We start from the raw sequence: 20,958 nt of genomic DNA on the forward strand, positions 1-20,958 counted from the left end.
AAGGCAGTACAATTTTTTCTTTTTATGGTTTCTGGGGTTTTTTGTGACCTGTTTAAGAAATGATTGCCTACTCGGGACACCTGGGTGGCTCAGTCAGTTAAGCAGCTGCCTTTGGCCCGGGTCGTGATCCCGGGGTCTTGGGATCGAGTCCCGCATCAGGCTCCTTGCTCGGCAGGGAGCCTGCTTCTCCCTCTCTCTCCCTCTGCTTGTGCTCTCTCTGTCAATAAATAAAATCTTAAAAAAAAAAAAAAAAAAAAGAAGAAGCGGCGCCTGGGTGGCTCAGTTGGTTAAGCAACTGCCTTCAGCTCAGGTCATGATCTCAGGGTCCTGGGATCGAGCCCCGCATCGGGCTCCCTGCTCGGCAGGAAGCCTGCTTCTCCCTCTCCCACTCCCCCTGCTTGTGTTCCCTCTCTCGCTGTCTCTCTCTCTGTCAAATAAATAAAATCTTTAAAAAAAAAAGAAATGATTGCCTACTCTAAAGTCACAAGATAGACTCCTGTATTTTCTTCTAGGTCCGTGGTCCATCTTCGATTAATTTTTGTGTATATATGAACAGAAGTTTCTTCACTTCGGTGCAGATTGGTTTATCATTTTTCCTTATGAGTCTTATTTAAGGAATCTTTACCTAGCTCAAGATCATGAAAGTAGTAGGAGACTTTAAGGTTGCTTTTTTTTTAAGTTTATTTATTTATTTTTTTTAGTAATCTGTACTCACGACCCTAAGATTAAGAGTCACATGCTCCTTAGGGGTGCCTGGGTGGCTCAGGCGTTAAGCGTCTGCCTTCAGCTCAGGTCATGATCTCAGGGTCCTGGGATCGAGCCCCGTATCGGGCTCCCTGCTCAGCGGGAAGCCTGCTTCTCCCTCTCCCACTCCCCCTGCTTGTGTTCCCTCTCTTGCTGTCTTTCTCTCTCTCTCTTTCAAATAAATAAATAAATAAATAAAATCTTAAAAAAAAAAAGTCACATGCTCCACCAACTGAGCCAGCCAGGCACCCTGACTTTGTTTATTTATTTATTTATTTGTTTGTTTGTTTATTTAAGTAGGCTCCCTGCCCAAGGTGGGGCTCAAACTCACAACCTGAGATCAAGCGTCGCATGCTCTTCTGACTGAACCAGCGAGGCACCCCTCAACTTTAGTTCTTTAATAACAGTTTTATTGAGCTACAATTCCTATACCATACAGTATACCTATTTAACATAGATAATTCAGTGGTTTTTAGTATATTCAGAGTTGTGTGACTCTCACCATCATCAATTTTAGAACATTTTTATCACCCCAGAAGAAACCCTGTACCTCTTATCAGTCATTCCCCATTCCTCACAACCCCCCAGCCCTAGGCCACACTAATCTACTTCTGTCTCCACAGGTTTCCTATTCTGGCTAGACATTACATATAAATGGAACCATACAGTATATGGCCTTTTGTGTCTGGTTTCTCTTACTTAGCATAATGTTTTCAAGGTCTGTCCATGTTGTAGCATGTGTCAATACCTCATTCCTTTTATGGCTGAATAATATTCCATTGTATGGACAGACCATTTCTGTTTATCCATGCATCAGTTAATGGAAAGTAGTTTCCATTTCCCGACTATTATGAATAATACCGCTGTGAACATGAATGTATAATTTTTATGTGGACACATATTTTCATTTCTCTTTGGGAGGAGCCTTCACTCTTAATCATATACAATGAGATTCAGTGACAACATGTCTATAAAGTCCCGGCATATACTGACTGTTCCCACAGTGACAGCTATTTATAGGTTAGGTTACATAGTAAGGGATGCCTCAGTGTGGCTGTTAATGGAAGCCCCCGTTATCCTAAGCCCAGCATTGAGTCCCCAGCTTGTCTGCCCACAGACACTGTGAAGGCATAAAAATGCTTGGACAAGGCCTCCTGCTCTTTGCAGGTCAAATCACACCTCGCTAGTGGCATAGCAGAGAGGAGCAGGGAAGGAATCAGGAGCCTTGGGGCATGTCTCTGCTAAGCTGCTAATTTGCGTGTGACATCTGGGGCCTCAGTTTCCCTGCTCAGAGAGTGGGCATAGGGTAGCCAGTGGTTGTGGCTCTTATGTGTGGCTCACTTAGCTTCTTCCTACCCCCAGGTTGTGGTTCTGCCAATGATCCTGTGAGTGCTAGGGAGTCACCGCTGCCCCTAGGGGCCCCTGTCCTGGGTTGGTCCACCCGCCTGCCCTCAGCATGGCGTCCGACACCCCTGAGTCCTTGATGGCCCTCTGCACCGACTTCTGCCTGCGCAACCTGGATGGCACATTGGGCTACCTGCTGGACAAGGAGACTCTGCGGCTGCATCCAGACATCTTCCTGCCCAGCGAGATCTGTGACCGGCTCGTCAATGAGTGAGCAGTGGGGGCGCTGGGGCACGGGCATGAGTCTTAGCATGAGCGCATGTGGAGGCTCTGGGACCATCGTGTGCACCATACGGGGATGTGGCTATGGATACACACGTGTGAGGGGGTGTGCACACACTTGGGTATCTGTGCGTGCAGGAGAACAAAGTCACGTGTGTGCACGTTGGTATGTGTATGGAGGTGTGTGCATGTGAAGGAATGGGTATATATACACACCTGGGCTTCTGCAGCATGGGATACATTTGAGTGTGTAACTGCGAGTGCACATTACATCTATGAGAGGGTATAAAAACCTGCATATGGGGCGCCTGGGTGGCTCAGATGGTTAAGCGTCTGCCTTCGGCTCAGGTCATGATCCCAGGGTCCTGGGATCAAGCCCTGCATTGGGCTCCCTGCTCCGTGGGAAGCCTGCTTCTCCCTCTCCCTCTGCCACTCCCCCACCACTCATGCTCTCTCTCTCTCACTCCGCTCTCTCTCTCAAATCAATAAATAAAATCTTTAAAACAAAAGAAGAAGAAAAGAAGAAGAAGAAAAAAGAAACCCCAAAACTAATGATGTAATGTATGGTGATTAACATAACATAATAATAAACAAATAAAAAAATAAAAAGAAAGAAAAAAGAAACCTGCATATAAACGAAGGAGTTCTGTGCTGTTCTGTGTGTGCGCACGCGTACCTGTGCCTACAAACACGTGTCTGTGTGTGCACATGGCCACGAACATGTTTATGCTCTGGTACACAAATAATGGATCTATGACCAGGAATCAAATCATTCAGAAAATCTTTATGTGGACCCTCCAGGGGACTCCCCACTATTAGAGGCTCCTAGCAATAGGATATGCATTCACTCACCTCAGGGAGTTCAGTCTAGATGCCCAGAAGGAAACTTGTTAGACCAAACAGTTGCACATAAAAGTGGGAACTTGTGGGGCACCTGGCTGGCTCAGTCAGTGGAGCGTGCGACTCTTGATCTTGGGGTTGTGAGTTTGAACTCCACATTGGGTGTGGAGTTTATTTAAAAATAAAATCTTTAAAAAAAGTTTTTTTAATATTTATTTATTTGGGAAATAGAGGGGCAGGAGGGCAGGAGGGGTAGAGGGAGCAGGAGAAGCAGGCTCCCAGCCGAGCAGGGAGCCTGATGTGGGGCTCGATCCCAGGACCCTGGGATCATGACCTGAGCCAAAGGCAGACACTTAATGGACTGAGCTACCCAGGTGCCCCAAAATCTTTTTTAAAAAATGTATTTATTTATTTGAGAGAGCACAAGTGGGAAAGGCAGGAGGGAAAGGGAGAGAGAGAATCCCAAGCAGACTCCCCACTGAGCCGAATACAGGGCTCCATCCCAAGACCCTGAGACATGACCTGAGCCGAAATCAAAAATCTTTAAAGAATAAAATAAAATAGGGAGCGCCTGGGTGTTTCAGTCCATTGAGTGGCTGACTCTTGATTTTGGCTCAGGTCATGATCTCAGGGCCGTGAGCTCGAGCCCCACATTGGACTCCACACTCACCAGGGAGTCTGCTTCACTCTCTCCCTCTCCCTCTACCCCTCCCCTGCTCGCTCGCTCTCTCTCTCAAATAAATAAATCTTAAAAACAAATAAATAAAATAAAATCTGAATAAAAGAAAGGAGAAAGAGTGGGAACTTGTATGTGACCCGAGGACAGAGCCCGACTTGTAATCATGTTCTGAGCATTTAATGTGGGTCAGGCACTCGCTTGGACGCTTTGCAGACCAGAGTTATGTCCATTTTACAGATGAAGAAACTAAAGTCTGGGGAAGTTCCATTACTCATGTCAAGTTGCCCAAGTGGTGAACAGCCACACTAGGATTTAGAGTCCAGAGTGTTTGACTCCCAAGCCTTTTCCACCAGACCAAGATTCTTGTATCAACTGGCATCTCAAACGGAGTTTTATTGAGTGCTTGCCCTGCACCCAGCTGGGAATGTTAAACCCCTTGGCTTAATCTTCGTATTGGAAAGGGTCCCGGGAGGGGCCGGTCAAGGAACAGAAGCTGGCTTAAAATGAGGAATGTGGATGTGTGTGTTTGTTATAGATATGTACGGCTTTGGGAGGAAGAGTTTGGGATTTGCTATTGATTACAGACCTCTTTATCACCTTTGCCCCCCTGGTGCCTGGGGCCACCCTTCATCTCACCTGCAAGGGGGTCAGGATCCAAGCAGGTGCTCTTAGAAAGAGGGGCAGGGAGCGGAGGAGATGGAAGCTGCTGATGGGTGGTGAGGGAAGTTTCCAGGGACAGGACACCTGGAGCTGAGCCTTTAGAGAGGACAAGGGTCCCCGGGCCCCTCCCACTAGCCAGGCTTTCCTCCCTCCCAGGTATGTGGAGCTGGTCAACGCCGCCTGCAACTTTGAGCCGCACGAGAGCTTCTTCAGCCTTTTCTCAGACCCCCGCAGCACCCGCCTCACCCGGATCCACCTCCGCGAGGACCTGGTGCAGGACCAGGACCTGGAGGCCATCCGCAAGCAGGTGAGACCTGCATCGCCAGCCAGGGGGGCTGGCCATGGGGAGGCCGGCCAGAGAGGGTCAGTGAGTCGCCTCCAGCCCAAGAATCTGGCGTGCCCCCTCCTTATGCACGCCCCTCCCCAAGCCTGCCTGTGGTCTGGGGTCAGGCCTGGGGGTCGCCGGAGGCGGGGGTTGGTGGGCTGTGGTGATGACGGAGCTGTGCCTGCTACCAGGATCTGGTGGAGCTGTACCTGACCAACTGCGAGAAGCTGTCCGCCAAGAGTCTGCAGACGCTGAGGAGCTTTAGCCACACCCTGGTGTCCTTGAGCCTCTTCGGCTGTGCAAACATTTTCTATGAGGAGGAGAACCCAGGGGGCTGTGAAGATGAGTGCCTCGTCAACCCCACCTGCCAGGTGCTGGTCAAGGACTTCACCTTTGAGGGCTTTAGCCGCCTACGCTTCCTCAACTTGGGCCGCATGATCGACGGGGTCCCTGTGGAGTCCCTGCTACGGCCACTCAACTCCCTGGCTGCCTTGGACCTCTCAGGCATCCAGACGAGCGATGCGGCCTTCCTAACCCAGTGGAAAGACAGCCTGGTGTCCCTTGTGCTCTACAACATGGACCTTTCAGACGATCACATCCGGGTCATCGTCCAGCTGCACAAGCTACGGTGAGCTGCTGGCCCGGAGCTCACTGGGGTAAGGGTGGGGGGTGGGGGTTGGCAGTCCCAGGAGGTTTGTGAGCCCCTGGCCAGGCAGAAGTGGGTTTGGAAGAGTCAGTCCCCTTCCTTAAGCCCAGTGTTTTGGCTGCATCCCGGCTGTTCAGGGCCTTGGGGTGCCAGCAGGCTCTTCCCCAGAATGCCCTGGAGCAGCTGTGGCAGGGATGGGCCCTCCCCTGCCATGGGCTGAAAGAGCAGGGGTCTCTGAGGAAACCCCAACCCATGTCCAGCTCCTGACCTTTGGCCCCCACTCCAATCTCCAGACACCTGGACATCTCCCGAGACCGCCTCTCCAGCTACTACAAGTTCAAGCTGACTCGCAAGGTGCTGAGCCTCTTTGTGCAAAAGCTGGGGAACCTGATGTCCCTGGACATCTCTGGCCACATGATCCTGGAGAACTGCAGCATCTCCAAGATGGACGAGGAGGCAGGGCAGACTAGGTGGGGACCCACCCGCCATGGTTGCCAGCAGGGTGTCATTCAACAAGCATTTATTTACCGAGCCAAGTCCTGTGCTGGGTGCTAGCGATAAAGAAACGAAGCAGGCCCTGCCCTCTGGAGTCTGTACGAGCTAATGGGGACAGAGGAGTCATTAATAGGACTGTGGTAGGGGAGGCACAGGGCTGTGGGGTTGCCCTGAGGATCAGGAAAGAGGAAGGAAGACTGGCATCCAAGCTGTCCTGAAAGCTCCTTCTGAGTTTGCCAGAGGAAAGGTGTTCCAGCAGAGGGAACAGCATACGCAAAGACTGGAAGGTGCAAGCTTAAGGAGTGACCAGGAAATTAGGACACTCAGCCTGGCTAGAGATCGGTGGTGGTGGTAGGATGGGCCAGCAGTGTCCACCACGCATTAGGTATCACAGCAGATAGGTTGCTTCCTGGCTCGGTTGGTTGAGAGATCCGATTCAAACCCATCCAGCTATAATTGGCTATAAGCCCTATTACCAGCCATACGTTCGCGGGGTTTGGTTGATGGGCATGTCCTTCATGATTGTTAGTAGAACTTTACATAAAGTGGACAAGTCCTCACTAGAAGGGCATATAGTATTTTCCAAAGATGGTTGTAACAGTATCTCCCATCCCACATGTTATACAATTTGACCTTGCCATCTTTCTGTCAAGAGGTGGGGGTCTATGTCCCAAAATACGAGACAGGAGGGCCTAGAAGGGGGCCCCAAGTAAACGCCTAGCCACCCTCAGGGAGGAGCCCTCCTGAATGAACCCAGGGCAGCCCCCGTCCATAGGCCACTGACCCAACACCCTCTTTCCCCAGCATTGAGCCTTCCAAGAGCAGCATCATGCCTTTCCGGGCCCTGAAGAGGCCACTGCAGTTCCTTGGGCTCTTCGAGACCTCCCTGTGCCGGCTGACACACATTCCCGCCTACAAAGTGAGAGAGAGAGTTGGGGAGGGGAGGAATACGGAGCCCTGGGACAAGGGGTGGGGGTGGGCTGGGGGCCCCACGGTGTCTACCCTGGGGCTAGAGATGGAGCTGGGATCTAGGGATCCTACCACTTGGCCTCTTCCGGGTGGTTCTGAGCATGTTCCATTCCCAGGTAAGTGGTGACAAAAATGAGGAGCAGGTGCTGAATGCCATAGAGGCCTACACGGAGCATAGGCCTGAGATCACCTCACGGGCCATCAACCTGCTTTTTGACATCGCACGCATCGAGCGCTGCAACCAGCTTCTTCGGGCCTTGAAGGTCAGCCTCAACCTGGGGGTCCTTGGTCTCCTGCCCATCCCCAGCTGGCAGGTGCTGGATTTGGTTGAGCCAGAGCCCCCGTCCCTCCTCTGCACCTCCTCCTCATCCCCGGGACACCAGCAGTCCTACCCCCGGGCCCCAGGCCTGACTCGTCCCAGCACTGGCCTTGTCCCAGACCTGTGGCCCTCTCCTAGTTTCTGCCCGCAATCCTCACTTCTCTCAGAGAACAGGATTGGGATAAGCTGTAGCCCAGAGGACCCACCCCAGCCCCCTGGCAGAGCCCTCGGCCTGGCCTTGCACAACTTGAATGGGACGTGCCAAGCCAGGCCTATCCTGTCTTCCTACAGCTGGTCATCACGGCCCTCAAGTGCCACAAGTATGACAAGAACATTCAAGTCACGGGCAGCGCTGCCCTCTTCTACCTGACCAATTCTGAGTACCGCTCCGAGCAGAGCGTCAAGCTACGCCGACAGGTCATCCAGGTGGTGCTGAATGGCATGGAATCCTACCAGGAGGTGACGGTGAGCCCCCTACCCACGACAGCCCTGCATGCTCAGGCCCAGCCCCTCCTTTTCCCGTGCACCCTGTGTCCCAGCCTCACCAACCTGGTCCCTCAGGGGCCATCCTTTGCCGCCTGGCTCTGTACTGCACCTGCCCTTACCCACAGCATCCCTCCCAGACTCTGGGACCTGGCATTCAGGACCCTGTCATCCGGCCCCACCTGACCAGTCCATCCCCCACGGCCACCCCCCACCCAGGGACCCTGTTCTCCTCCTGCCCCTGGGCCTCTGCTCATGCTGACTCCTCAGCCCTTCTGCCCAGTAACACTCTGCTGCCGGGGGAGGAGGGATTGTTTTCCAATAGATGCTTTTATTATAAAAGTCACACAAATTTTGACCTTAGAAAAATTGTAATTACAGATAGAAAGAAAAAGAAAAACCACCCATAATCCCACCACACAGAGATAGCCACCGTTGATGTTGGATACCAGTTGTTCTGGATTTCGCCCGTGCATGTTTATTTAGTAGATGGGGTCATTCTGCACTTACTGTTTGCATAATGTGGATTTTTATTTCAACAGTGTCTTCTGAATGTGACCATCTCCCAGATCAACAAACATTTTTACAACAGAACTCTTAATAGTTTTTTTTCTGATTATAAAAGTAAGACGTCTAATGCTTGAAAACAAACTCAAACACCACTGACCCTTGAACCTCATTGGTTTCAACTGTGCGGGTCCACTTAGATGTAGATTTCTTCTTTAAAGATTTTATTTATTTATTTATTTGAGAGAGAGACAGAGAGAGAGAAAGAGTTAGGGGAGGAGCAGAGGAAGAGGGACTATAGCCGACTCCATGCTGAGCACAGAGCCACGGAGCCATGGAGCCCAGAGCTTGATGGAGAGCTTGATCCCACAACTCTGAGATCATGACCTGAGCTGAAATCGAGAGTCAGATGCTCAACCTACTGAGCCACCCAGGCACCCCTTTTTTTAAAAAACAGATTTATTCAGGGGCGCCTGGGTGGCTCAGTTGGTTAAGCGTCTGCCTTCGGCTCAGGTCATGGTCCCAGGGTCCTGGGATCAAGCCCCGCATCGGGATCCCTGCTCAGCGGGAAGCCTGCTTCTCCCTCTCCCGCTCCCCCTGCTTGTGTTCCCTCTCTCGCTGTGTCTCTTTCTGTCAAATAAATAAATAAAATCTTAAAAACAAACAGATTTATTTATTTATTTATTTGAGAGAGATCGAGATCAAGGAGGGGGCGGGGGGAAGGGCAGAGGGAGAGAGAGAATCTTAGGCAGGCTCCGTGCCTAGCACAGAGCCCGACACGGGGCTCTTTCTCACAACCCTGAGACCATGACCTGAGCCAAAATCAAGAGTCTGGACACTTAACTGACTGAGCCACCCAGGCACCCCAGATGCAGATTTTTTTTTTTTTAAAGATTTTTATTTATTTATTGAGAGAGAGAGAATGGTAGAGAGAGAGCATGAGAGGGAAGAGGGTCAGAGGGAGAAGCAGACTCCCTGCCGAGCAGGGAGCCCGATGCGGGACTCGATCCCGGGACTCCAGGATCGTGACCTGAGCCAAAGGCAGTCGCTTAACCAACTGAGCCACCCAGGCGCCCCCCAGATGCAGATTTTATTTGACAAATACAGTATACACTGTCAATGTATTTTCTCTTCCTCATGATTTCCTTACATATTCTTTGCTCTAGCTTACTTTATCGTAAGACTACAATATGTACCACATGTAACATGCAGAATGTGTTAATTGACTATTGACGTTATGTAGTCAACAGTAGGGTATTAGTGGTGAAGTTCTGGGAGGAGTCAGAAGTTATTCGTGGATTTTCAGCTGCACGGCAGTGGGTGCGGAGGAGGTCGGTGCCCCTAACTCTCAGGTTGTCCAAGGGTTGACCATGATATGAAAATGTGTTGGGACGCCTGGGTGACTCAGTCGGTTAAGTGTCTGACTTCGGCTCAGGTCATGATCCCAGGGTCCTGGGATCGAGTCCCTTGTCAGGCTCCTTGCTCAGCAGGAAGCCCGCTTCTCCCTCTCCCTCTGCCTGCCACTCCCCCTGCTTGTGCTCCCTCTCTGTGTGTCAAATAAATAATAAAATCTTAAAAAGAAAAAAGAAAATGTGTTAACTACAGAGTGAAAGTTGTCCCCAGTCCAGCTCTCCTCCCCCTCACAGCTGGGCTTAACCGTTGTGTTATAGTTGTTGGTTATCAGCACAGTGTTCAGCATCCTCATCCAGGGAAGGCCGCTCTGGAGCACACTGTGAGCTGGAGCTGGGAGGCAGTGGCCAAGCCCTATCCCCACAGAGTAGCAGGCCGGGCTGACCCACAGGCCCGGGCTATAGTCACTGAGTTAGCCCCTGTGTGCTATTTCAAATAAGGCTTTGCTGACTCTACTCATTGGCTTATCCTTATAATACATGACTAAAAGGGGCATTGCCAGGGCAGTGAATGGGTAGGTGTCTTTTTAAAGCATCTGGGACGTACTTTCGAATTATCCTCCTGAAAGTCTCTGTAGGGATGAGAAGGCCTGCTTTCCCACTGCCTGCCAACTCCAGACTTTAGAGCAACTGTTTTCTACATTGAGATTGATCTTATCTTCAGGTAAAAGGGCTTTTTTTTTTTTTTTTTTACAAAAATGCTAGTTGAAGACTCCCAAACAAATTAATAAACTCTATCAAAGAAATGGAAATTATAATGACGAGATACCACATTTCATCTCAAGAGACCGATGATCCTCAGCGTTGACAGAGGTCAGGGGAGAGTACTTTCACATACTTCTCACTGGTGAGGTATGAATTGTACCACCGTTTTGGAGGCCAACTGGCAGAATTTGCCAAAACTGGAAATGCATTGATGTTTGGGCCTATGTATTCCACAATTCAGATGTTTTTTAGAGGAAGAAGATATACATACATCCACCCTTTTTAATTAAAGATAAATTAGAGGAAACCAGAATGTTTTAGCAATAGGGACCTGGAAAAGTAACATACTCCCACAATGGGATATTATGGTAAATCTGTACATCCCTAATGTGGAAAGATGTCCACTGCATATTGATAAGTGAAAAGTTTTGGACCAATATGTATAATATCTTTTTTTGCCTCACCTCTCCCCCGAATATATATTTGTATTTGCATGATAGAAAAATCTAGAAGGACATGCACCAAACTTTTAATAGCGATTACTTCTGGGGAATAAAGTGAGAGACTTTAACTTTTTGCTCAAATACCACTATTTGAACTTTTTACAGTGAGTAAGTATTGGCTCTTGTAATTTAAAATAAATTTTTTCTCAAATTAAAAAATGTATGTGTAATTTTGGAGGAAAAGTTAACTAAGGGGCTACCCTCTAAATTACGTAATTAATAAAGTACAATGATCTCCCAAAATCTAACGAGAAAGGATGGAAGGAAATTAAATTACAGGCATACGCTCCAAGAATACTTAAAAAAAAAATCCACAGACAACGCAAAAAGAAATCGAAGATGTCGAGGAGTGTGAGGCCTCCTACTCTGCCAGTAGAACTGCCAACTGGTACAGCCACTTTGGTAAACTGTCTGGTTCACCTGGTCAAGTCGAAGACATGCACGCCGTGTGACCCAGAAGAAACCATGTGTGTGGACGCCAAGATGCATGCACGAGCATCATTTGAAGTTGCCAAACACTGAAGCCCCCTCAGATGCCCACCAACAGTGGGATGGGCGAATAAATTCAAGTACCGTAATGCAGTGGATGAATGAATGCTTTTCAGCAGCTTATAACAACATAGTTGATCTTGCAAACCTATGGTAAACAACAATAAGCAAGATGCTAGAGAATCTCTCATGTAAGTTTATCTTGCAAACCTATGGTTAACAACAATAAGCAAGATGCTAGAGAATCTTTCATGTAGACTAGCAGGGACAGTAGTTCTCTCTAGTGTGGAGAGGGGCTGAAGATCAGGAAGGGACCTATGGGAATTTCCGGGTGCTGGCAGTGTTCTATTTCCTGACCCAGGCTGTGGTTACATGGTTGCCGAAAAGCTTGTTTGCTTCATAAATGCTCGTAAAACTATACATTTGTGTTTTATGTCCTCTCTGTATGAAAATTATATTTTACAGTTTTTTTAAACATAAAAAAAAAAATAGCCTTGGAGGCTCCTCTTCCAGAAAGCCTTCCTGGACCACTTCAGCTCTGGATGATCTCACGCCTCTAGAGCGCCCCTGGAGTCCAGCTCCCGAGTCCGACCCTGACTGTGCTTCCCTTGTCTCCTGTCCTGGCCCAGGTCCAGCGGAACTGCTGTCTGACCCTCTGTAACTTCAGCATCCCCGAGGAGCTGGAATTCCAGTACCGCCGGGTCAACGAGCTCCTGCTCAGCATCCTCAACCCCACTCGGCAGGACGAGTCGATCCAGCGCATCGCCGTGCACCTGTGCAACGCCCTGGTCTGCCAAGTGGACAATGACCACAAGGAGGCCGTGGGCAAGATGGGCTTCGTTGTGGTGCGTGCCCTCGGGTGGCCCCGCCTCCCCTCCCTCCCTGCCTGCCTTCTCCAGAGCCCCTCTGCCGCCTGAAGGATTTCAGCTAGACCAAAGGAAGAATCTCCTCACCATGAATGTAGCTTATGTCCCCGTAGATTTGCTCCGCCTAAAACATTCTGGCATCTTCTCCCAGCCGCTCCAGCTGCCCACTTGGTCCCACTGTCCAAGCCACTCCTGGCTCCTCGGACCAGGTCCCCTGTTAGGTCTTTCTCACTGGGGTTAAATAAGTATCTGAGGGATACTGGGTTGTGAGTTCTGTAGGGAAAGATGCCACACTCTTTCCTTCTTCCGTCATGACATCCCCAGCACTTTCTAGCATGGGGCCTGGCACACAGTGGGAAGAGTTAAGTATTTGCTGAAGAGTGGAAGGAAAGAATGAGGAAGGAGCATCTGTTCTCTTACTTTAGCGCTGGATAGGCTGGAGCCCACAGAGGGGAGGGCCAGGCCCAAAGCTACATAGGGAACCAGGGTCGAGCCAGGACTAGCACCCAGGTCTCCCGATGCTAGGGACCAAGTCTGTGGGTTGCACTTCTTCAAACAGCCCCCCTAGACCAGACAGGCACATTTGGTCTTTTCAGGATGCATTAGCCAGGAGTAGAAGTGCTGATTCTCCTCTATCCATCTTGGTTCTTGGGGGACACAGTAGCTCTTGAGCCCTGGCCCCCCGCAAGTTCTCTTCTCTGCCCACAGACCATGCTGAAGCTGATTCAGAAGAAGCTGCTGGATAAGATAGTAAGTCGAGCCTTCATGAAGCCACTCTGCCCCTCCCCGAGCCCGAGAGGGGATGGTTTATCCCCGGAGGATACCCAGGTTTTGTTAGGGGGCGCCCTCACAGGTGTCAGGAGCCTGCAGGGCCCTCCAGGTGAGCTGTGCTGAGCCCACTCTCCCTTCAGTGTGACCAGGTGATGGAGTTCTCCTGGAGCGCCCTATGGAACATCACGGACGAGACGCCCGACAACTGCGAGATGTTCCTCAATTTCAATGGCATGAAGCTCTTCCTGGACTGCCTGAAGGTACTGCCCATGTCCAGCGAGGCGGCCTCCTTGACCACACACACGGCCACTCTTCTGTCCCCAGGCATCCCACCACCCAGATCCGTCAGCAACCCCTCTCCCCATGGTTCCCACGGAAGGGCAGTGGGGGCCGACTTACAGGCCCACCCCTCTCTCAGAGCCCTCCCTCCCAAGGGAAAACCCAGTCCCATCCTCCTCCACAGCGATTTCTCGGGCTGCCCACAGTCTGGCTGGGGTTCACTGGGATGTCAGCTGGATAGAATTCTGTCCAGGAGGATGGTCTTTTAAAAGTCATCATTGGGGCACCTGGCTGGCTCAGTTGGTAGAGCATATGACTCTTGATCTCAGGGTCATGGGTTCAAGCCCCACGTTGGGCATAGAGCTTCCTTTAAAAAAAAAATTACAAAATGGTAGCAATTATAAAAAATAAATATAAAACTCATCCTTTATTTTCTTGCTCGAGTTTGTACAAAGTTTCCCTTCAACTAATACTTTGAGCTTTTGGCAAATAGAACCATGTTTGTCCTCTTTGGAGTTTTTTAGGTCAGATCTCCATTCAGCCTTTGATTTTGTAGCAAGGAGTCCCCACCATTTGAATCCTGTATGGTATGTACCCAGCACTGTACTCGGTGCAATAGAAGATGTGAGGGCAGCATATTGCTCCCCCTCTTTGTCTAGTTGGAGTGGCCAGATACCCATAAAGTTTCTAGGCTAACAGTACCAGACACTTCACAACAAAACAGTACCAGACACTAATTAAGTCCTAATTGATGTGGCCCCAATGGCTCTCATTTTGCCAGGAATTCCCAGAGAAGCAGGAACTGCATCGGAACATGCTAGGACTCTTGGGAAATGTGGCCGAGGTGAAGGAGCTGCGGCCCCAGCTAATGACTTCCCAGTTTATCAGTGTCTTCAGGTTGGTATTTCTTTCCCTTTTTGCCTTGGTTGCCAGGATGCTCAAGGCTGTAGTCTGTGTTCAGTTGCAGCAACTGCTCTCTGCCTAGGTTTCCGTTAGAAATGTCACCTTCCGTCTACAAGTGGTTTCTCTCAAGCCTCCATAAATGGTCCTCTTGTAGCTATGTCTTCAGCAACCTCAGATCTTTAGAATAGTCACCTGGGTATGGATAATAGGTGATAAGTCAGCAACGCCTCTGGCATCCGGTTTGTAAGCTGGGGCCCAGCAGCTGGTGTCTGAAGAGGGACTTGGAGGGATTTTTCTCTCTTCTTGGCAGCAACCTGCTGGAGAGCAAGGCCGATGGGATTGAGGTTTCATACAATGCCTGCGGTGTCCTCTCCCACATCATGTTCGATGGGCCTGAGGCGTGGGGCATCTGCGAACCCCAGCGGGAGGAGGTGGAGGAGCGCATGTGGGCAGCCATCCAGAGCTGGGACATCAACTCTCGGAGAAATATCAATTACAGGTGCGGAGCGGGGATGGCAGGGAGGGGTGTGTGAGTGGGGTCCGTGGGCAGACAGGACGCTCGTTCCCAGCAAGGCCTTTCTTCTCATCTCCTGTCGGCTCTCCCTGAGGGACAGCCCCCACACAGCCCACATCTCACCCATAAAGCTGGGTGCATCTTTCATGTACATCAGTGTACCCAAAGCATGTAGTTTACAAACATTTGAGACGTGCTTATTTGTGGGAAGAAAGAAAAAGAAGAGGAAAATAGCGACACGCACTAGGGAACAAAACAGAAACCATTCGTGAGCTTGCTCCCTGAAAGAACCTCTACTCCCAGTCTGGCGCCCCCCTCCCAGCACTTTCCCTCTGCACTGAGTTCGTTCTTTGCAGTGCAGCTGGTGTCCAGTCTTCCTATCTTATGGCTGGATTTGCAGCCACAAGATAGGGGTCTCCCTCCTCAGGTCGTGACTGGGTCACTTTCTGGGTGTGGATGGGCCATCTTGTACTGTGACACTGACATCAAAAACCCATACTGGGGGACACCCGGGTGGCTCAGTTGGTGAGGTGTTTGCCTTCAGCTCAGGTCATGATCCCGGGGTCCTGGGATCGAGCCCCGCATCGGGCTCCCTGCTCAGCGGGGAGTCTGCTTCTCCCTCTGCCTGCCGCTCCCCCTCCTTGTGCTCGTTCTCTCTGACAAATGAACAAAATCTTAAAAAAAAAAAAAAAAAGAAAACCGACATTGGGAGGAGCAGGCTCATGCTTCTGGCTTTGCCCAGGCTCTGGTGACTGCCGTTTCCAAGGAGACATGAGCTGGAGTCACTGGCCCAGGGGGTTTGCATTTTCAGGCTCTGGGGCCATGACTCCAGGGTGGCCTGTAGAAGGCCATTATAAGAAGTGCAGTCTCATCTCTGTTTCTCACGGTACTTCTCCCTGCCTCCCCAAGACCAGCTCTCTCCTCCTTGCCGAGGTCCCCCATTTCTGCACCGCCTAATCAGCGTCCCTCCTGCCTCCCTTACATGCCCCTGCTCTTGACCTCTCTCACAAGCGAGCTCTCTTCATGGAGCCTGAAGGGCCCGATGCCCCCGTGTCTGCTGCAGCCTACTAGACTGCTCGTGGGTTTTCTGTAGGACCCTCCAGGAAGGAGCTTTCCAGCAGGAGAAGACGCACTCCCACAATCCTTGGCATCAGAAGTGACCCTGATCTCTGTCTTTCTACAGGTCATTTGAGCCAATTCTTCGCCTCCTTCCCCAGGGCATCTCCCCTGTCAGCCAACACTGGGCCACCTGGGCCCTGTACAACCTAGTGTCTGTCTACCGTGAGTACCCACTCGCCCTTCGTTCGGACATGGGGCTGGGGCTGCTCACCAGGCAGCAAGCACACTTGCCCCCAGGGAACTTACAACCTGGGTGCGTAGTACTGAGAGAGCTGGCATCAGTGTCTGTACCTGGGAACACAGCCCTCCACTTTCCAGCATCTGTGGGACGCCCAGCAGAATGGCTGGCCCTGCCCCATCACCAGAAGCAAGCCTGGCAGGCCCGACGGCCCATCCAGAGTTCCCAGACAGCTTTCTTAATGTCTCCTGCTTCCATAGAAGTGAATAGTCAAAAATCTCCATGCCTTCTGCAGGACAGAGTCAGACCAACCCAAAGAACTAAGCCCCAAGGAAACAGCTTTCCAAGAGAACAGGAGAGAACTTTAACAGTTAGAATTCTTCCCATAGAAGAGCCTGAACCGTCCTCTGCTGGGTGGCTCGGGGGGGAAGGGAAAGAAGGGATGGCGCTAGGAGACCCGGACGGCAGGCCTCGTTCTTTCTTACCGGTCACGTGACCTCGTGCAGGTCATCTAACCTCCCTGGGCCTCGGTTTCCTCATCTTTAAAATGGGATAAAAATAGGGATTGCCGTGAAATAAGGCATGTGAAGTGCTTGGAACGGTGCTTGGCCCATACCAGCTCTTCAGTGAGCATCAGCCTTTTTCACCACTGCTTGAGGTTAGTCTTCCTAAAAAGTAGCACCTGACCTCAGAGAGGCAGCATAGTCCAGAGGGAAGAGCCCTGAGCTGGGACTCCCTCGGACAAGCTTCCAGAATGGCTTCGGATGAATTACTTCCTCCCTCTGAACCTCGGTTCTTTCATCTGTGAAGTGGAGATCGTAAAAGTAGCTCTGACTACATAGCTACATAGAGGGGGCGGGGGTTGAGGGGTGGGGAGGGTCCCCTGGAATGCCTGTGTTCTCCAGGGAGCATAAAGCCCTGGATCCTGAGCACTAGAATATTCTTTATTGGCGTGAACCGTGAACCACCCAATAATAGGAAGGAATGCTGCTTCCAACCTGGCTGGCCACCAGAATCACCTGGTAGCATACTGTGAAAAATACAAATAAATACGGGTTCCTGGGTCTGTTGACTCAGAATACCCAAGGGCAGGGCTTAGGAATCTGTATTTTTACAAAAACTTCTCTGAGAATAGAAGCCGCTGGTTTGGGTGTTATTTCCCATGGGTGAGCTGTGGAAAGAAACGTGGCTGCGTCCCAAAGTAGCCTTTCCCAAGGATTCACCCCTTGCTCCCCCAGTGGGCCCAGGAACTCGGGCCCATGGGGCTGGGCAAACAGGCGGCTCCCAGGTGCAGCAGTCCTCACCCAGGCCTGCGTCTCCACTCCCCCCACCCCTTGGGGAGGGCAGCCCTCGCAGCAAGGGTGGGTTCTGGGTCACAGGCGGCTGGAAGACCGACCTGGTCACCTGCTGTCTGCCCCTCCCCACAGCGGACAAGTACTGCCCCCTGCTGATCAAAGAAGGGGGGCTGCCCCTGTTGAGGGACATGATCAAGATGGCGAGCGCTCGGCAGGAGACGAAGGAAATGGCCCGGTAAGAGACGGGCAGTGTTTCCGCTTGCAGCCTCGGTGTGGGGGAGCGGGGGACACCATGGGGGGCCCCCTGAGATTCGCAGGAGCAAGTCGGGGTGAAGTGTGGAGGCAGACAGCATACTGCTGTCCAGCGGGGCCCTCCCCGAGTGTCATTTCGGCCACAGTGTGGCCGGAAACTAGATCATCCGGCTCTGCGCAGAGCATCATTGCCCTCCTCCGTAAGCTTCATTTTCTCTCACTCCAGTGAATTCCATCCTCTCCTCCCTGGCCCTTACCGAGTTAGATCAGAATTCATTATTTTTGGCCAAAGACCTTCCAATGAAAGAGGACACCACGTGGCAAAGTATATTCTAGAGAACTGGTGGGCGAGTGCAAATGGGTTTGCACACGTGGGGGTGTGAAGCCGTGCACAGGGCAGAGCTGCCAGTCCCTTTGAACATCTACCCCAGTCCCTTTGCACATCTCTGTAAGACCTGAGATGTGTATCCAAGCCAGCCGACCTGTCTGAAGCAGGTGTGAGTGGCACCAAGAGGGAGCTCAGAAGTCACTCCGCCCATCCCACTCCTGTCCCACTCTGGGCACCGCTTACTTCCTAAGAGGCAGTAGGCACCTCTTTAGCACATGGAGGCTGCAGTGAACACTGCCCCCCGTCCCCGACCAACCGAAGGTCCATCCAAGGTCCCAGGTGACACCTGACTGCAGTGGGGCAGCGGTTCTCAAGGGTCAGTCTGGAGGGGGCGCAACACCAGGGCTCTGAGCACCAGTGGCAGGGGTTCCCCGAGACCGCTGCACCGGGCCTGGCCGCTGGAGGGTGTCAGGGGCCCTCATGCTGGCACGGCTGCCCTGGCCCCACCTAGCCTGCCTCGGGCCCAGGATCTCCTGGCAAATCTGACATGCAGGCAGTCTGGGGACCGCTGGTAGGCTGCCCGGGTAGGCAGGGGGAAAGTGAAGAAGGCAGCGGTGCTCAAGAAAGGAGCAGGGAGGGTTGTGAAAGTCAGGCCTGAGCCAATTTAGGGGAGCCCCTAAACAGTGAGGCCCTGGGGCTGAGAGGTAGGGAAGGGAGGCCCGAGGAGGAGGGAGGGGGGGGGCACAGGGGGTCGATGGTATTGGTGGCCACAGGTGCCATGTCCTGGGCACTCGGCATGTGCCAGCCACCCCGCCAGCACCCCTAAACACACCTCCTCCGTCAGCATCAGCATCACTGCTGACATTTGCTAGCAAATCCAGTGGCCTCATCTGCCGGGAGGAGCCAGGCCCACCCGACCCAAGGCCGCCCTCTGATCCTCTCTCCCGTGGTCTCCAGCAAGGTGATTGAGCACTGCAGTAACTTTAAAGAGGAGAACATGGACACGTCCAGATAGAGGCCTCCGCCCCCACGGCCGCCACTGCTCTGGACCACAAGGCTGGGAGGAAGCTCTCAAGCAGCCCAGCGGGCGGACCCCCACCCGGGAGCCTCCCACTGGATGAAGGGACACGGGGACTTTTGCACAACCGACGCTTTTCCTTAACATTAGTGAGATATATATATATTATATATATATATATATATATTATTTTTTTTGGTTAGGAAGTGTGAAGTTTTGTGTGTATGATTTCTGTACAAAAACAAAAGAACACTCCTTGAGTCCCTGCAGCTTCCTTGGCCACTCTCAAGCCCCAACTCCAAGCCTTCATTGCTGCCGCTCACTCCTACCCCCTTCAGACTCAATGCCTCTAAGTTGTGAGAGTCCGGGCCTTTCCCAGTGACCTCAGACCCTGGCCTCGCTTCCCATTAGGAGAGGCAGCGGGCTTCTAACAGCCCACTCCCGCACCCCAACCCACCTGCCAAAGCCTGAGAACCCCATCTGGGCTCCTGGGTGTGGCTGCCGGGGTTTGGGATGAAAACTAGCCCCACTGGGTCTCCCGAATGCCTTGGTGCTCCCAGCCGTGGGCCATCTGGGGCAAGGAAGTGAGTGCCCAGGCCCAGGCCGCCCCAGCCCCTGGGGATCCTCAGGAGCGGGGCTCCCAGTAGCCCCGCCAGTTCTCTGGCCAGGCCTGCCTGAGGCCACGCTGCTATGGAGGCTGCCTCCTGGTCTCCCACCAGGTCCCAGGCTACTGAAGGCCCCAGCCCAGGGCTGGTCAGAACTCAGGCAGATTCCGCTGCCCCTTCTGCCAAACATATTCAGCACTCGCCCCAGCCCTGGGAGCCAGCACCGCTGGGGCCAGGGGCTTGCTCCTCACTCCCCAGCCCGTCCCCTGCCCCAAGCACCCATGGTGCCCAGGCACCCCACCAGCAGAACTGAGCCGGCCTCTTTTGCCCCTCCCCGCCCCGCCTCGCTGCCCGGAGGACCCCACACGTCTCTCGGTGAGGCAGGAGGTCCCCACTCCAGCCGGACCGCAGCAACAGGTAGCTGCCTCCAGACCAGCACTGGGCACAGCCTACGGTGGCCCCATTGGCCATTCTGAGCCCCTCCTCCCTGCCCCCAGGCTTTACCTTGGGAACCTCTGTGCTGTGTTTCAGAGAAGTGTGAGCTGCAAATGTGGTCCTCCCTTGATGTAACTCCGAATTGCTTCTCTGGAGACAGGCGGCGGCGAGGAGGCCCCCCCCACCCCCCAGAATAAAGCTCTGGGGGAGCAGGGCCGACTCTGCAGGCATCCCCGAGGGGATGACCTTTCTTCCTTCCTCCTTCCCTGGGCCCGTGTGTGGATTCTGCTAGCGTTTCTGCCTGGAGGTAGAACAGGCTGGATGAGCAGCCCAGGGGAGAGGCACCAGGCCTTCTCCCCCTGAAGTCTGTCCCTGCCAGCCCTGGGAAGGAGGCGGCTGCCCTGCTCTTCCCAAGCTTGGCAGACAGGCCACAGCTGGCCCGCCCCTCCATGCTCACATGGCCTGAGCCAGACCCTGGGCAGAGGTCACGTCGCGTTGCTTTACCACCTGGGGCCTGGGTAAATGTCTGTACTTTGGGATGTCACAGAAATACATTTTTGTGCAAAGTGGAAAGAGCAGAGTGTCTTTTTTTTGCAGAAGGGATGGGGTCAGGAGACGGGCTGGAGCCACTTCGGGCACTGGGCCTTGAATGAGGGGACCTGGAGTGGGGAGGGTGCCTCGGGTCGATTCATGTGCCCAGCCTGGAGGGCCAGTCAACTGCAGCCTGGGGACAGGTGGCAGATTGGGCTGAAGTCCCTGCCTGCTCTCATTCTCCCCACGCCCCCGTGCCCAGACACGGGTACAGCTCTCAGCAGGCCCCCTGCCAGAGTGGTCCAGTCTGATGGTAGAGACGATGTTCCGTGTGAGATTAGGACCCAGTGTGCAGTGGGCAGGGAGCCCAGAGAGGGTGCCTGCCGTGGGCTGGTAGGAGTGGCGGGGGACCCGCACTTCAGCGAGGGCAGAGCACCCTCAGTGTGGAGGTAAGAGACAACATCG

General features: G+C 52.5%; 1 protein-coding gene across 5 annotated transcripts in view; it reads left to right on the top strand.

The window, feature by feature from the left end:
* The window catches only part of ZER1 (zyg-11 related cell cycle regulator), a 29,678-nt gene extending 9,143 nt beyond the window's left edge, over positions 1–20,535 (top strand). For 2 of the 5 annotated variants that reach the window (XM_025888320.2, XM_073905640.1), the window contains exons 2-16: positions 2,107–2,358; positions 4,706–4,856; positions 5,066–5,502; positions 5,814–5,990; positions 6,820–6,934; positions 7,101–7,247; positions 7,595–7,768; positions 12,029–12,244; positions 12,974–13,015; positions 13,177–13,296; positions 14,097–14,212; positions 14,529–14,717; positions 15,916–16,013; positions 17,457–17,559; positions 18,862–20,535. In XM_025888320.2, the coding sequence (XP_025744105.1) occupies positions 2,201–2,358; positions 4,706–4,856; positions 5,066–5,502; positions 5,814–5,990; positions 6,820–6,934; positions 7,101–7,247; positions 7,595–7,768; positions 12,029–12,244; positions 12,974–13,015; positions 13,177–13,296; positions 14,097–14,212; positions 14,529–14,717; positions 15,916–16,013; positions 17,457–17,559; positions 18,862–18,919 (2,301 nt within the window). In that variant the 5' untranslated portion in view covers positions 2,107–2,200 and the 3' untranslated portion in view covers positions 18,920–20,535. Of the gene's footprint in view, positions 1–2,106; positions 2,359–4,705; positions 4,857–5,065; positions 5,503–5,813; positions 5,991–6,819; positions 6,935–7,100; positions 7,248–7,594; positions 7,769–12,028; positions 12,245–12,973; positions 13,016–13,176; positions 13,297–14,096; positions 14,213–14,528; positions 14,718–15,915; positions 16,014–17,456; positions 17,560–18,748 lie in introns of all 5 variants that reach the window. The other 3 variants (XM_073905642.1, XM_025888321.2, XM_073905641.1) reach the window with 3 other exon arrangements.
* Positions 20,536–20,958: the final 423 nt, after the last annotated feature.

The sequence above is a fragment of the Callorhinus ursinus genome, unplaced genomic scaffold (genome assembly GCF_003265705.2).
Source record: "Callorhinus ursinus isolate GAN/ISIS: 27379988/994484 unplaced genomic scaffold, GSC_fseal_2.0 scaffold24, whole genome shotgun sequence".
NCBI classification, from domain to species: domain Eukaryota; kingdom Metazoa; phylum Chordata; class Mammalia; order Carnivora; family Otariidae; genus Callorhinus; species Callorhinus ursinus.